This window comes from Anolis sagrei, chromosome 8, assembly GCF_037176765.1.
Source record: "Anolis sagrei isolate rAnoSag1 chromosome 8, rAnoSag1.mat, whole genome shotgun sequence".
NCBI classification, from domain to species: domain Eukaryota; kingdom Metazoa; phylum Chordata; class Lepidosauria; order Squamata; family Dactyloidae; genus Anolis; species Anolis sagrei.
Window position 1 is genome coordinate 7,753,708 of NC_090028.1, and position 15,318 is coordinate 7,769,025.

At 40.3% G+C, this 15,318-nt stretch overlaps 2 protein-coding genes across 3 annotated transcripts in view; one reads left to right on the top strand and one right to left on the bottom strand.

Annotated features, from left to right (window-relative positions):
* TRADD (TNFRSF1A associated via death domain) overlaps nt 1–3,393 on the bottom strand; it is a 30,036-nt gene extending 26,643 nt beyond the window's left edge. Inside the window, exon 1 of the mRNA XM_067471015.1 lies at nt 3,329–3,393. The gene's annotated coding sequence lies outside the window, so the exon portion shown is untranslated. The remainder of the gene's footprint in view (nt 1–3,328) is intronic.
* Nucleotides 1,344–15,262, top strand: LOC132783140 (F-box/LRR-repeat protein 8-like). 2 transcript variants are annotated; one of them, XM_067471014.1, is made up of 4 exons: nt 1,344–1,396; nt 8,854–8,997; nt 11,948–12,152; nt 14,238–15,262. In XM_067471014.1, exons 3-4 carry the CDS (start codon nt 11,995–11,997, stop codon nt 15,214–15,216), a joined length of 1,137 nt encoding a protein of 378 aa, XP_067327115.1. In that variant the 5' UTR covers nt 1,344–1,396; nt 8,854–8,997; nt 11,948–11,994; the 3' UTR covers nt 15,217–15,262. The 2 variants fall into 2 exon arrangements, with proteins under 2 accessions (XP_067327115.1, XP_067327114.1); XM_067471013.1 differs by lacking the exon at nt 1,344–1,396 and adding an exon at nt 3,496–3,604.
* The last annotated feature ends 56 nt before the right edge of the window (nt 15,263–15,318 follow it).

The following is a 15,318-nucleotide window of genomic DNA, read 5'->3' on the forward strand; positions in this document are numbered from 1 at the left end:
ATTATTATTATTATTATTATTATTATTCTGACACAAAAACTCTTTGATTGCAAGTGAACTATAAATCCCAGCGACTGTAACTCCCAAATGACAAATGTTACAGCAAATGAGATATATATGCTGGATTTCGTATCACAAGTCGAACACTTCCCAAGCGTCTCGGACTGTGTGATGTATTATTATTATTATTATTATTATTAGTAGTAGTAGTAGTAGTAGTAGTAGTATTTGTATTTATATCCCACTTTATCTCTCCCGAAGGAGACTCGAAGCAGCTTGACATAAAAGCATCACCATACAATGTAAAATATACCAATTTGCAAACACTAAAACAGGATTAAATATAAACCGTATTTAAAAATTCCCAGTTAAAAGCCATTAAAACATATCCAAAGTTAAAATTTTGAGGTTTATTAAAATGTGAACAATTTATTACTGGTTAACAGTGGTTTAAATGGTTTTCATAGAATCATAGAATCAAAGAGTTGGAAGAGACCTCATGGGCCATCCAGTCCAACCCGATTCTGCCAAGAAGCAGGAATATTGCATTCAAATCACCCCTGACAGATGGCCATCCAGCCTCTGTTTCAAAGCTTCCAAAGAAGGAGCCTCAACCACACTCCGGGGCAGAGAGTTCCACTGCTGAACGCCTCTCACAGTCATGTTCAAATGGAATCTCCTCTCTTGTAGTTTGAAGCCATTGTTCCATTGCGTCCTAGTCTCCAAGGAAGCAGAAAACAAGCTTGCTCCCTCCTCCCTGTGGCTTCCTCTCACATATTTATACATGGCTATCATATCTCCTCTCAGCCTTCTCTTCTTCAGGCAAAACATGCCCAGCTCCTTAAGCCGCTCCTCATAGGGCTTGTTCTCCAGACCCTTGATCATTTTAGTCGCTCTTCTCTGGACACATTCCAGCTTGTCATTTTCAAATAATCCTAGCTTTAATACTATTTTAATGTTTTCATTTTCAAATAATCCTATTTTAATGTTTCGGGTCCCAATTGTATATTGAATTTTTGCTGCATTATTGGGTCTCTTGATATACTTAGTAATAACAATAAATCACAATGTAAAGATAGGATTTTTGCAGTGAAAACTCTGTATCTTATTGCAAAAGCCTGAACAACACCCCCAAGTGTCAGGAAAGCGTGATGAAAGCGAGATAAGAAAGAAAAAGGCTCTCAGCAGTTCCTGAGTTAAGACTAGGAAGAAAAATCCCCCCGGAACGTGTGGAGGAGGAACGTTTTCTGCCCGGACGGCAGGAAAGAATGTACAGCCCTCCTTTAGCCTACAATTCCCGACAGCCCTTGCCGCCCGGGCCAATGAAAAGGCATTCTGGGAAACGTAGGCCAAAGTGCACAGGAGAGGGGAAACCACAGAAGGCTTGAAAGAGTGTGTATGTATACACATCCAGATATCTTGTAATTATTTAATTAATGCCTGAACAGTTTATAATGCTGAATAATAATAATAATAATAATAATTGATATTTTGCATTCCCCCCAAAAAGGTGTAGATCTTTAATATTTTATAATTCTGAAAAGTGAAAAGATAGCAAAAATTAAAATAAATCCATATATAATTATGTGTATGTGTGTATAGTAGATAGATAATATATTAATAGCTTATATAGAGAGATAGATAGTACAGATAGTATCACAGAGATAGATAATATATAGTTATACATATTTTATAGTATATAGATAATATCACTGATAAATAATATATATGTAATATATAGCTATCAATCTATATCTATCTATATCTGTCTATCTATCTATATCTGTCTATCTATCTATCTATCTATCTATATATTGTCGAAGGCTTTCATGGCTGGAATCACTAGGTTCTTGTGGGTTTTTTCGGGCTATATGGCCATGTTCTAGAGGCATTCTCTCCTGACGTTTTGCCTGCATCTATGGCAAGCATCCTCAGAGGTAGTGAGGTTGTAGGTATTTTCGGGCTATAGGACCATGTTCTAGAGGCATTCTCTCCTGACGTTTCGCCTGCATCTATGGCAAGCATCCTCAGAGGTAGTGAGGTTGTAGGTATTTTCGGGCTATAGGACCATGTTCTAGAGGCATTCTCTCCTGACGTTTCGCCTGCATCTATGGCAAGCATCCTCAGAGGTAGTGAGGTTGTAGGTATTTTCAGGCTATAGGACCATGTTCTAGAGGCATTCTCTCCTGACGTTTCGCCTGCATCTATGGCAAGCATCCTCAGAGGTAGTGAGGTTGTAGGTATTTTCAGGCTATAGGACCATGTTCTAGAGGCATTCTCTCCTGACGTTTCGCCTGCATCTATGGCAAGCATCCTCAGAGGTAGTGAGGTTGTAGGTATTTTCAGGCTATAGGACCATGTTCTAGAGGCATTCTCTCCTGACGTTTCGCCTGCATCTATGGCAAGCATCCTCAGAGGTAGTGAGGTTGTAGGTATTTTCAGGCTATAGGACCATGTTCTAGAGGCATTCTCTCCTGACGTTTCGCCTGCATCTATGACAAGCATCCTCAGAGGTAGTGAGGTCTGTTGGAACTAGGACAGTGGGTTTATATATCTGTGGAATGGCTGGGGTGGGGCAAGGAGCTCTTCCCTGCTGCAGTTAGGTGTGAATGTTTAGCTGATCACCTTCATTAGCATTTGAAGGCCTGCCTGAGCCTGGGAAAATCTCTTGCTGGGAGGTGTTAATCTGTGCCTGGTTGTTTCCTCTCTGTTGTTTTGCTATTATAATTTTATAAGTTTTTTAATACTGGTAGCCAGATTTTGTTCATTTTCATGGTCTCCTCCTTTCTGTTGAAATTGTCCACATGCTTGTGGATTTCAATGGCTTTGAAATCCACAAGCATTTCATGTTACATATATGCATCTATCACACATATATAGTCTATCTATCCTGTACATACATGCATACATGCATATATATATATATATATATATATAGTATAGATAATATTACAGATAGATATTATATATAGCTATATGTTGCACACACACAAAAGATAGATGACATAGATAGATGTAATATGCAATATATGATATTTTTTAAAGATATATATACACTGGAGAATTAACTCAGTTTGAAAGCTAAAGGCCTTGGGAAACTACAACTCCCATCATTCCAAAGCACTGAGCCATGGCAGTTCAAATGGGATCAAACTGCGTTAATTCCCCAGTCTGGATGCCCCCTAAAGGTTGGACTAGATGGCCTTTGGGGGACCCATCCAGATACCCATTGACTTCCATTGGATAGACTCAAACCTAAACTTATGACACTTCTGGATTGTTTTTTTAGAAAGTAACTTTTCCAAAGCGTGGAAATCTCCTAGCTTACCTTTCCCAGCCTTCTCCTGCGACTTCCCAAGGCCAGCACTTCCGCCTTTGCTTCCTTCTCAATGAAAGCGAAAGTTCATTCATGTTTTCCCCCGGTCATTCAGGAATGGTCGAATTACACGTCAATCACAGCTAGGATGCTTTCTATTGGGTGTTCGGGAAGGCGGGCGCACAAAGTTCGCATGGAAGTTAGGCAGCCAATCAGAGGAGGCGCTCAGGAGACAGTTTTTCCTTAAAGGGACAGAGAGAATTCTAGGTTTGTTTCTGGCTGATTCAGGTAAGAGGGGATTGGCTTGGAAGTCATTTACTTTTGGAAAGAAGGCAGGTAAACAGGAAGAAAGCTAATATTCCTGAGCATGAATTGAATGCCCATTCTTTAGATACATCCACATTGTAGAAATCATGCAGATTGATAAGGAAAATAATGCTACTAAAAGATAAATTATTATTATTATTATTATTATTATTAGTAGTAGTAGTAGTAGTAGTAGTAATAGTAGTAGTAGTAACATCATAATCAAACTATTATTATAATAATTATTATAGTTATTAGTATAGTTATAATTACAAACTATAATGATTATTAATATCGTTACGAATATTATTGTTGATATTATCAATATTATTATTGGGTTGTTGTAGGTTTTTTCGGGCTATATGGCCATGGTCTAGAGGCATTCTCTCCTGACGTTTCGCCTGCATCTGTGGCAAGCATCCTCGGAGGTAGTGAGGTCTGTTGGAACTAGGAAAAATTGGGTTTATATATCTGTGGAATGACCAGGGTGAGACAAAGGACTCTTGTCTGCTGGAGCTAGGTGTGAATGTTTCAGCTCACCACCTTGATTAGCATATAATGGGCTGACAGTGCCTAGACTAGAGCAAACTAGACTACACAGAGAAGCCATTGAAATCCACAAGCATGTGGACAATTTCAACAGAAAGGAGGAAACCATGAAAATGAACAAAATCTGGCTACCAGTATTAAACAACTCAAAAATTACAACAGCACAACAACAGAGAGGAAACAAACAAGGACATCTCATCACCTCTCAACAAAAGTTTGCTCGAGGCACTGTCAGGCGATTATATGCTAATCAAGGTGGTCAGTTGAAACATTCACACCTAGCTCCAGCAGACAAGAGTCCTTTGTCTCACCCTGGTCATTCCACAGATATATAAACCCTTTTTCCTACTTCCAACATACCTCACTACCTCTGAGGATGCTTGCCATAGATGCAGGCAAAACGTCAGGAGAAAATGCCTCTAGACCTGGCCATATAGCTAAAAAAAAACCTACAACAACCCAGTGATTCCGGCCATGAAAGCCTTCGACAATACAATATTATTATTAATTAGTAGTAGTAGTAGCAGCATGATCTTCCTTATCAAACTATTATTATTATTGTAGTTATAATTACGTTCATTATAAAACTATAATTATTAATATTATAATATTATTAATATTATAATATTATTATGAATATTATTGTTTATTATCAATATTATTATTAATTATTATTATTAGTAGTAGCATTATCTTCATTATCAAACTATTATAGTTATAATATATTCATTATCAAATTAATAATATTAATATTATTATTAATATTGTAAATATTAACATTATTATTTATTAGTAGTAGTAGCAGCATTATCTTCATTATCAAACTATTATTATTATTTTATAGTTATAATTACATTCATTATCAAACTATAATTATTAATATTAATATTATTACTAATATTGATATTATCAATATTGTTATTAGTAGTACAGTAGTAGTAGCATTATCTTCATTATCAAACTATTATTATAGTTATAATTATATTCATTATCAAACTATGATTAATATTAATATTATTACGAATATTATTGTTGATATTATCAATATTATTATTAATTATTATTAGTAGTAGTAGCATTATCTTCATTATCAAACTATTATTACAGTTATAATTATATTCATTATTAAATTAATAATATTTATATTACTAATATTGTAAATATTATCAATATTATTAATTATTATTAGTAGTAGTAGCATTATCTTCATTATCAAACTATTATTATTATAGTTATAATTATATTCATTATCAAACTAATAATATTAATATTATTACTAATATTATTGTAAATATTATCAATATTATTTTTATTAATTATAGAACTTGCACTGCCATGGCTCAATGCTATGAAGTTATTTAAATTGTAGTTTTGCAAGGTCTCAGGCCTTCTCAGCCAACTCCCAGGATTTCATAGCATGGAGCCATGGCAGTTTAAGAGGGGTCAAACCAGTTTAATTCTATAGTGTAGAACTCCAGTCTTTTGACTCTAAAGACTGGAGTTCAAATCCTTGCTCAAGCATGGAAATTATCTGTGTGAGCTTTAGCAATGTCACACTCTCTCAGCCTCAGAGAAAGGCAGTGCAAAACCTCTTCCAAACGAATCTTGCCAATAATTGAGTCAACTTGAAGGCCATTGCATTCATGTTCTTCTGGTGATATAATAATAATAATAATAATAATAATACATAGAATCATAGAACCAAAGAGTTGGAAGAGACCTCATGGGCCATCCAGTCCAACCCCATTCTGCCAAGAAGCAGGAACATTGCACTCAAATCACCCCTGACAGATGGCCATCCAGCGTCTGCTTAAAAGCTTCCAAAGAAGGAGCCTCCACCACACTCCGGGGCAGAGAGTTCCACTGCTGAATGGCTCTCACAGTCAAGAAGTTCTTCCTCGTGTTCAGATGGAATCTCCTCTCTTGTAGTTTGAAGCCATTGTTCCATTGCATCCTAGTCTCCAAGAAAGCAGAAAACAAGCTTGCTCCCTCCTCTCTGTGGCTTCCTCTCACATATTTATACATGGCTATCATATCCCCTCTCAGCCTTCTCTTCTTCAGGTTAAACATGCCCAGTTCCCTAAGCCGCTCCTCATAGGGCTTGTTCTCCAGACCCTTGATCATTTTAGTCGCCCTCCTCTGGACACATTCCAGCTTGTCAATATCTCTCTTGAATTGTGGTGCCCAGAATTGGACACAATATTCCAGATGTGGTCTAACCAAAGCAGAATAGAGCATGGGGAGCATGACTTCCCTAGATCTAGACACTATGCTTCTATTGATGGAGGCCAAAATCCCATTGGCTTTTTTTGCCGCCACATCACATTCCTGGCTCATGTTTAACTTGTTGTCCACGAGGACTCCAAGATCTTTTTCACACGTCCTGCTCTCGAGCCAGGCATCGCCCCCCATTCTGTATCTTTGATTATCCCAGATTATATGACAGTGGGGACTCAAAGCATATAACCTGGGATCAGATCCTGGGGCATAAGGACAGTATAGAAAGGGCCTTAAATTCACGGGGAAATGGTATAGGTTGAGTTGGTGACACTCCCATAGACAGGATGCCAACAAGGGGACACCTGCCTCCTTTTATGGAAATACTCCTGTTCAGAGCAAACAAATTAAAGCAGCCACATCCGTTTAACTGCTGAACTTTGGAACAGAAAAGCTAAAGCTCACATTGGCATCTTTTTTGAGATTTCTTTCCTGAATTTTGCTTATTGACACAATGCATCTAGTGAGACTTCTGGAAGAATACGTAACCCATCAGACACCTGCAGCTAAAGACATGTTGCAGAGCAGCATTAAATACAATAGTAACAACAACAATACTTTACTCTTCCCTTCCTTCCCTCCATACTTCTCTTCCTCCTTTTCTTCCTTCCTTCTCTTTTTCTTCCTCTTTCCCTTCTTTCCTTCCATCCTTCCCTCTTTCCTTCCTCTCTCCCTCCCCTCCCTTTTGTCTTTCCATCTCTCTTTCCTTTATCCTTCACTTCCTTCCTTCTCTTTTTCCTTCCTCTTCTCTTCCATCCTTTGTCTTTCCTTCCCTCTTTCCTCCCTCCTTCCCTCTCTCCCGCTTTCCATCCTTCCCTTCCTTCCTTCCTTCCTTCCTTCCTTCCTTACCTCCTTCCTTCTCTTTTCCTTTCTCCTTCCCTTTCATCATTCCTTCCCTCTTTCCTCCCATCCTTCCCTTCCTCCCTTCCTCCCTCCCTTCTCTCTTTCCTTCGTCCTTCCTTCCTTCTCTCTTCCCTTCCATCCTTCCTTCCTTCTCTCTTTCCTTCCCTTCCATCCTTCCTTCCTTCTCTCTTTCCTTCCCCCTTCCCTTCCTTCTCTTTTTCCTAACCTCTTCCCTTCCTTTCTTCCTTTCATCCTTCCTTCCTTCCTTCTCTCTTTCCTTCCCCTTCCCTTACTTCTTTCCTTCTTTCCTTCCTTTCTTCCATCCATCCTTCTCTTTCCTTCCCCCTTCCTTTCCTTCTTTCCTTCCTTCCATCCTTCCTTCTCGCTTTCCTTCCCCCTTCCTTCCTTTCTTCATCTCTCTTTCCTTCCCCCTTCCTTTCCTTCATTCTTTCCTTCCCTTCCATCCTTCCTTCCTTCTCTCTTTCCTTCCCCCTGCCCTTCCACCCTTCCTTCCTTCCTTCCTTCCTTTCTTCTCTCTTTCCTTCCCCCTTCCCTTCCTTCTCTTTTTCCTAACCTCTTCCCTTCCTTTCTTCCTTTCATCCTTCCTTCCTTCCTTCTCTCTTTCCTTCCCCTTCCCTTACTTCTTTCCTTCTTTCCTTCCTTCCTTCCTTTCTTCCATCCATCCTTCTCTTTCCTTCCCCTTCCTTTCCTTCTTTCCTTCCTTTCCTTCTTTCCTTCCTTCCATCCTTCCTTCTCTCTTTCCTTCCCCCTTCCTTCCTTTCTTCATCTCTCTTTCCTTCCCCTTCCTTTCCTTCATTCTTTCCTTCCATCCATCTGTCCTTCCTTCTTTTCTTCCTTCCTTCCTTCCTTCCTTCCTTCCTTCCTTCCATCCATCCATCCACCCTTCTCTCTTTCCTTTCCCCTTCCTTTCCTTCTTTCCTTCCTTCCTTCCTTCTCTCTTTCCTTCCCCCTTCCCTTCCCTTCCCTCCCTCCCTTCCTTCTCTCTTTCCTTCCCTCTTCCTTTCCTAGCTTCCTTCCATCCTTTCTTCCTTCTCTCTTTCCTTCCCCCCATCCTTCCTTCCTTCCTTCCATCCATCCATCCATCCATCCATCCATCCACTCTTCTCTCTTTTCTTCCCCCTCCCCTTCCTTCTTTCCTTCTTTCCTTCCTTCCTTCCTTCTCTCTTTCTTTCCCCCTTTCTTTCCTTCTTTCTCCCCCCTTCCCTTCTTTCCTTCCTTACACCCATCCTTCTCTCTTTCCTTCCCCCTTCCCCTCCTTCCTTCCTTCCATCCATCATTGGGAAGCCAGTCCTCCTAGCAGGGAGTGCTCTCATGTGCCCTGCAAGTGAGAAAGTGTGCCCAGTCCTGGTGCAGATGCCCCTTCTTGCTTCTGGAGCAGAATGTTGTATCTCTGGCTCCTGGGGATTATACGAGTGCGTGTGTGGTGACAATGGGAGGAGTGGCCGAGAGTAATAGGGAGAAGGCAAACAGAACAGTTATCCCATTGCCCTTTCACTTAAGGTTCATCTTTTCAAAAAAGCAACCCTCCTTTCATGTTCCAGGGCAGGGAAATGATCTCACCATTTCCGGAGAGCAAACCGTGGTTTAAGAAGCCGCCTTCTTCCTGGTCATTCCAGTTTGAAAGCCCGGAGGAGAGAGAGAGAGATTTGGGAGAGATCGGCCACAGCCGGAGGGATCTGCAACTGGTGAGCATGGAAAAGAAATGTCCAGACAGAGGAGGCTAAAAATAACATTGGCATCATGAGTTTGGCGTGACTTTTCCATCACTTTGGATTGTTTTTCCATTCTGCCAAACTTGTAGGTTCAATGCTAGGCAATCCCGGGAGCTGTAGTTTGGCAAAGCACCAGCATTTGGTGGCGGCAAAAAAAGCCAATGGGATTTTGGCCTGCATCAATAGGAGCATAGTGTCTAGATCTAGGGAAGTCATGCTCCCCATGCTCTATTCCGCTTTGGTCAGACCACACCTGGAATATTGTGTCCAATTCTGGGCACCACAATTCAAAAGATATATTGACAAGCTGGAATGTGTCCAGAGGAGGGTGACTAAAATGATCAAGGGTCTGGAGAACAAGCCCTATGAGGAGCGGCTTAAGGAGCTGGGCATGTTTAGCCTGAAGAAGAGAAGGCTGAGAGGGGATATGACAGCCATGTATAAATATGTGAGAGGAAGCCACAGGGAGGAGGAGGGAGCAAGCTTGTTTTCTGCTTCCTTGGAGACTAGGACGTGGAACAATGGCTTCAAACTACAAGAGAGGAGATTCCATCTGAACATGAGGAAGAACTTCCTGACTGTGAGAGCCGTTCAGCAGTGGAACTCTCTGCCCCGGAGTGTGGTGGAGGCTCCTTCTTTGGAAGCTTTTAAACAGAGGCTGGATGGCCATCTGTCAGGGGTGATTTGGATGTAATATTCCTGCTTCTTGGCAGAATGGGGTTGGACTGGATGGCCCAGGAGGTCTCTTCCAACTCTTTGATTCTATGATTCTTGGGCAGAGAGGGATGAAGAAGACCTTGCAAGATGATGGCAACTCTTAGCATTCCAAAATGCCGAGGCAGTGGAGTCAAACGACATACGACACTTTGCGAAGTCGGCATCCCACTTTAAAGCCTCCTCCAGGATTCTGGGGTTTGTAGTTTAGTGAGGCCCATGACTTCTTTGGCTGAGCATTTGAAAGGCTCCTCCTTAAACTGCAAATCCCAGCTTTCTGCAAGAGGCAGTCACAGGATTTAAAGTGGGATGCCAACTTTTCGACAGTGTAGCATTATGTCGCTGTGAGTTTTCCAGGCTGTCTAGGGATTGGCAATAAAGATTCAGTGGAGACCCCTTGGAGTGGATTTATAAATCAATAATAATAATAATAATAATAATAATAGGGATTGACGATAAAGCTTTGGTGGAGACCCCTTGGAGTGAATTTATAAATCAATAATAATTTATTTATTTCTCATGTCAGGGCAGCCAGTCAGTTATATTACATTTCTAACAGAACTAAGCAAACAGACAGAGAAAATACAAATTTTGTAAGTTTGGTAGTTGATTAAATGTCCTTTGACCAGTATCTGGCCACTTGGAGTGCCTCTGGTGTTGCCGCAAGAAGGTCCTCCATTGTACATGTGGCGGGGCTCAGGGTGCATTGCAGCAGGTGGTCAGTGGTTTGTTCTTCTCCACACTCGCATGCAGAGGATTCCACCCTGTAGCCCCATTTCTGAAGGTTGTCTCTGCATCTCGTGGTGCCCGAGCGCAGTCTGTTCAGCGCCTTCCAAGTCGCCCAGTCCTCTTTGTGTCTAGGGGGGAGTCTCTCATTTGGTATCAGCCATTGGTTGAGGTTCTGGGTTTGAGCCTGCCACTTTTGGACTCTCGCTTGCTGAGATGTTCCAGTGAGTGTCTCTGTAGATCTTAGAAAACTATGTCTGGATTTAAGTCGTTGATGTGCGGGCTGATACCCAAACAGGGGATGAGCTGGAGATGTCTCTGCCTTGGTCCTTTCACTATTGGTTGCTACTCTCCGGCGGATGTCAGGTGGTGCAATACCGGCTAAACAGTGTAATTTCTCCAGTGGTGTAGGGCGCAGATACCCCATGATAATGCAGCATGTCTCATTACTGTTTTAGCATGGTGAGATGTGTTACACACTGGGCATGCAAGGGCAGATGTCTTCACTGTATCTGATTGTGATCCCCAGGTTGTGCTAGTCAGTTTTCGTATCATTGTTTCTAGCACCCACTTTTTGCTTGAAGTTCAGGCAGTGCTTCTTGTAGGTCAGAGCACGGTCCAGAGTGGCTCCCAGGTATTTGGGTGTGTTGCAAAGCTCCAGTGGGATTCCTTCCCAGGTGATCCTCAGAGCTTGGGATGCTTGTCTGTTCCTGAGATGAAAGGCACATGTCTGTAGTTTAGACGGATTAGGGATCAGCTGGTTTTCCCTGTAGTAGGCAGTTAGAGCACCTAGAGCTTCAGAGAGTTCTGTTCAACCATCTCAAAGCTCCCTGATTGAGCTGTGATGGCACGATCATCAGCATAGATGAAACTCTCTGTCCCTTCTGGCAGTGGCTGGTCATTTGTGTAGATGTTGAACATGGATGGAGCAAGCACGCTCCCCTGAGGCAGGCCGTTCTTCTGTTTCCGCCATCTTCTTCTCTGGCCCTGGAACTCAACCAAAAAGCTCCTGTTTTGTGGCAGGTTTCCTATGAGGCGGGTGAGGTGGTCGTCCTTTTGTGATATTATACATTTTTCTCAGGAGGAGGCGGTGGTTCACAGTATCATAAGCCATTGACAAGTCTGTGAAGACATCTCCTATGATCTGCTGCCTTTCAAAGCCATCTTCTATGTGCTGAGTCAGGTTCAGCACTTGTGATGTGCAGCTTTTGCCTTTCCTGAAGCCAGCTCGCTGTGGAATCAGACATGGGTCTAGTTTTTTCCATAATTCTATGCAAAATAAGTCTCTCCAGAACTTTATCAATAATAATAATAATAATAATAATAATAATAATAGGGATTGACGATAAAGCTTCAGTGGAGACCTCTTGGAGTGGATTTATAAATAAATAAATTGGATTATATGGCAGCGTGGACTCATATAATCCAGTTCAAAGCATATAATCCAGATTATCCAATTTTTTTCCTCCCCTCTTCCCTCCAGTGAGAAAAACCGCACTGCAAGCTTGCAGCGAAGTGCCTGAAAAAAGGATGTCTGCCCCAGACTTATGGAATTACGTCCCGGAAGAGATCCTGGCTCACGTATTTTACTACCTGTCTCTCAAAGACAGGCACGCGGCCTTCCAGGTGTGCCGGCATTGGGCCGCAGCCGTTTCCACCAGTTCCGTTTGGGGATTTACGGAAGTCAGGTAAGGAGAGAATTCCATATTTCCTCCCCAATATTCCCTTCTCTAGAATGGGAACATCTAACCTTCTCTATGCTTCACATTGAGGTATGTGCTTTGTTTCTCAATCACAGAAATGAGAGAGGAACAAAAATAAATATTAGGGGTGTGCAATTTTTCCGTTAGTTGTCATAAGTTGTATCAGATTTGTTAAATTCGTACTTAGGACATGACATCCGACACGTGCCAAAAACTTAAGAATCAAAACTTACCCAATACTTTTTTTTGTTTGCTAAATTAATGGTATGAGTCCTCCCTTTGGGGAGATAAAGTAGAAATAAATATAATAATAATAATAATAATAATAATAATAATGGGTATTTATTTATGTATTGTGTCAGAAGTGAATTGAGATAAAGTGCCTATATAAAATTATATTGTTTGCTAAATTAATGGTATGAGTCCCCTTTGGGGAGATAAAGTGAGGTATAAATATAATAATAATAATAATAATAATAATAGGTATTTATTTATTTATTGTGTCAGAAGCGAATTGAGATAAAATGTCCATGTAAAATTATATTATTTTGTATTGAAATTTTGCTAAAATAATGGTATGAAGTTCCCCTTTTGGGGAGGTAAATAAATATAATAATTATTATTATTATTATTATTAATATTAATTAATAATAATAATAATAATAATAATGGGTATTTATTTATTTATTGTGTCAGCAAATTGAGATAAAATGCCTAAATTAATGGTATGAGTCCCCTTTGGGGAGATAAAGCTGGGTATAAATATAATAATAATAATAATAATAATAATAGGTATTTATTTATTTATTGTGTCAGAAGCGAATTGAGATAAAATGCCTATGTAAAATTATAAATAAATATAATAATAATAATAATAAAAGGTATTTATTTAATACATATTTAATACTTTATTTAATAATATTGTCAGAAGCAAATTGAGATAACATGCTTATGTAGAATTATATTATTTTGTATTGAAATTTTGCTAAATTAATGGTATGAATCCCCTTTGGGGAGATAAAGGGGGGTATAAATAATAATAATAATAATTATTATTATTATTATTAATAGTAATAATGGGTATTTATTTATTGTATCAGAAGCAAATTGAGATAAAATTCCAATATAAAATTATATTGTTTGCTAGATTAATGGTATGAGTCCCCTTTGAGGAGATAAAGAAGGTTATAAATAAATATAATAATAATTATTATTATTAATAATAGTGGATATTTATTTATTTATTGTGTTAGAAGCGAATTGAGATAAAATGTCCATGTAAAATTACATTGTTTGCTAAATTAATGGTATGAGTCCCCTTTGGGGAGATAAAGCTGGGTATAAATATAATAATAATAATAATAATAATAATGCATATTTATTTATTTATTGTGTCAGAAGCGAATTGAGATAAAATGCCAATATAAAATTATATTGTTTGCTAAATTAATGGTATTAGTCCCCTTTGGGGAGATAAAGTGGGGTATAAATAAATAATAATAATAACAATAATAATAATAATAATGGGAATTAAAATTATATTATTTTGCATCAATGGAATACGCTTTGAGTCTCCGAATGGAGAGAAAAAGTGGGATATTAATTAATTAATTAATAATAATAATAATAAATGGGAATTAAAATTATATTATTTTGCATCAATGGAATACGCTTTGAGTCTCTGAATGGAGAGAAAAAGTGGGATATTAATTAATAATAATAATAATAATAAATGGGAATTAAAATTATATTATTTTGCATCAATGGAATATGCTTTGAGTCTCCGAATGGAGAGAAAAAGTGGGATATTAATTATTAATAATAATAATAATAAATGGGAATTAAAATTATATTATTTTGCATCAATGGAATATGCTTTGAGTCTCCGAATGGAGAGAAAAAGTGGGATATTAATTAATTAATAATAGTAATAATAAATGGGAATTAAAATTATATTTTTTGCATCAATGGAATATGCTTTGAGTCTCCAAATGGAGAGAAAAATTGGGATAATAATAATAATAATAATAATAATAATAAATGAATTGAATTCCCAAATTCCCCTTCCAGTTGCGACGGAGAGGAGGAGGAGGAAGACACCTTGAAGAGTCTGCACCAGTTCCTGCCCCACATCAAGCACTTAAAGATCGTGTTCAATCAGTCCAAGGAGAGCGTCCGGAAGAACGTCACCCGCATTTTGGACCTGTTGGCCCAGCAGAACCACAAACTACGGGCGTTGTGCATCGAGTGCCGCGGGGAGAACCCATATTTCTATTCCGGCCAAGACATATTGCAGAGCATCAGGAACGTCTGCCGGAGCGACACCAAGATCGACCTCCGTTGCCTCGACTTCCGCAAAATGCCCTTCACCTTGGACGACGCCACGGTACGCCTCGTGGCTTCGGGTAGCCCCAATTTGCACACTTTGTTCCTCAACAACCGGACTTTGGTGTGCAACGTCAAGCCGGAGACGATGCTCGAAGTCTTGCGGTTTTGCCCCCGGCTCTCCACGTTGGGCGTCTATTACGCCAGCCTCTCGGAGGACGTTTTCCAAGAACTGGCCGCGCCAAACCGAGCTCCCCTTCGGCGCTTGGACGTCTTCTGCGAACGACTGGACAAATACATCCCGGTCATCCCGGAAGAGCTGTGGGCGGCGGTGAGCGAGCGGCACCCGGCTCTCCGCGTGGAACTGGAGTTCGACCACACGGTCCCTGCATGGAAGATCCCGCGGATACTGAAACCCAACATCCCCGTCACCACGTTGCAACTCAACACCTACAACTACATGGTGAACCAGGTCCGCTTCGTCACCGGCAACTACAACCGGACGTTGGAGATCTTCGTCCTCCGAACCACTCCTTCCGAGGATCTCGACGCCGCGCTGATCGATTTGGCCAAAAAGTGCCTTCGCTTGAAGGAGATCCACTGTTACTGCGTGGTCGGCCAAGCCGTGGTGGACGCCTTCCTTGCGCACGGCGCTCAACTGAAGAGTTACACGCTGAAGATCACCAAAGAACGCGGTCCTTGGAGAGCAACGGCAGTCCGATAACGCCTATGCGCATGGGCTTCTTGGGCTTAAACCAGGCATGGGCAAACTTGGGCCCTCCAGGTGTTTTGGACTCCAACTCCCACAATTCCTAACAGCCTACCA

Bases quoted from the DNA above. Each gene is read 5' to 3' on its own strand.
- LOC132783140 (XM_067471014.1), top strand. From the start codon at position 11,995: ATGTCTGCCCCAGACTTATGGAATTACGTCCCGGAAGAGATCCTGGCT. The intron at 12,153-14,237 runs GTAAGGAGAGAA...TTCCCCTTCCAG, and splicing joins TGGGGATTTACGGAAGTCAG to TTGCGACGGAGAGGAGGAGG.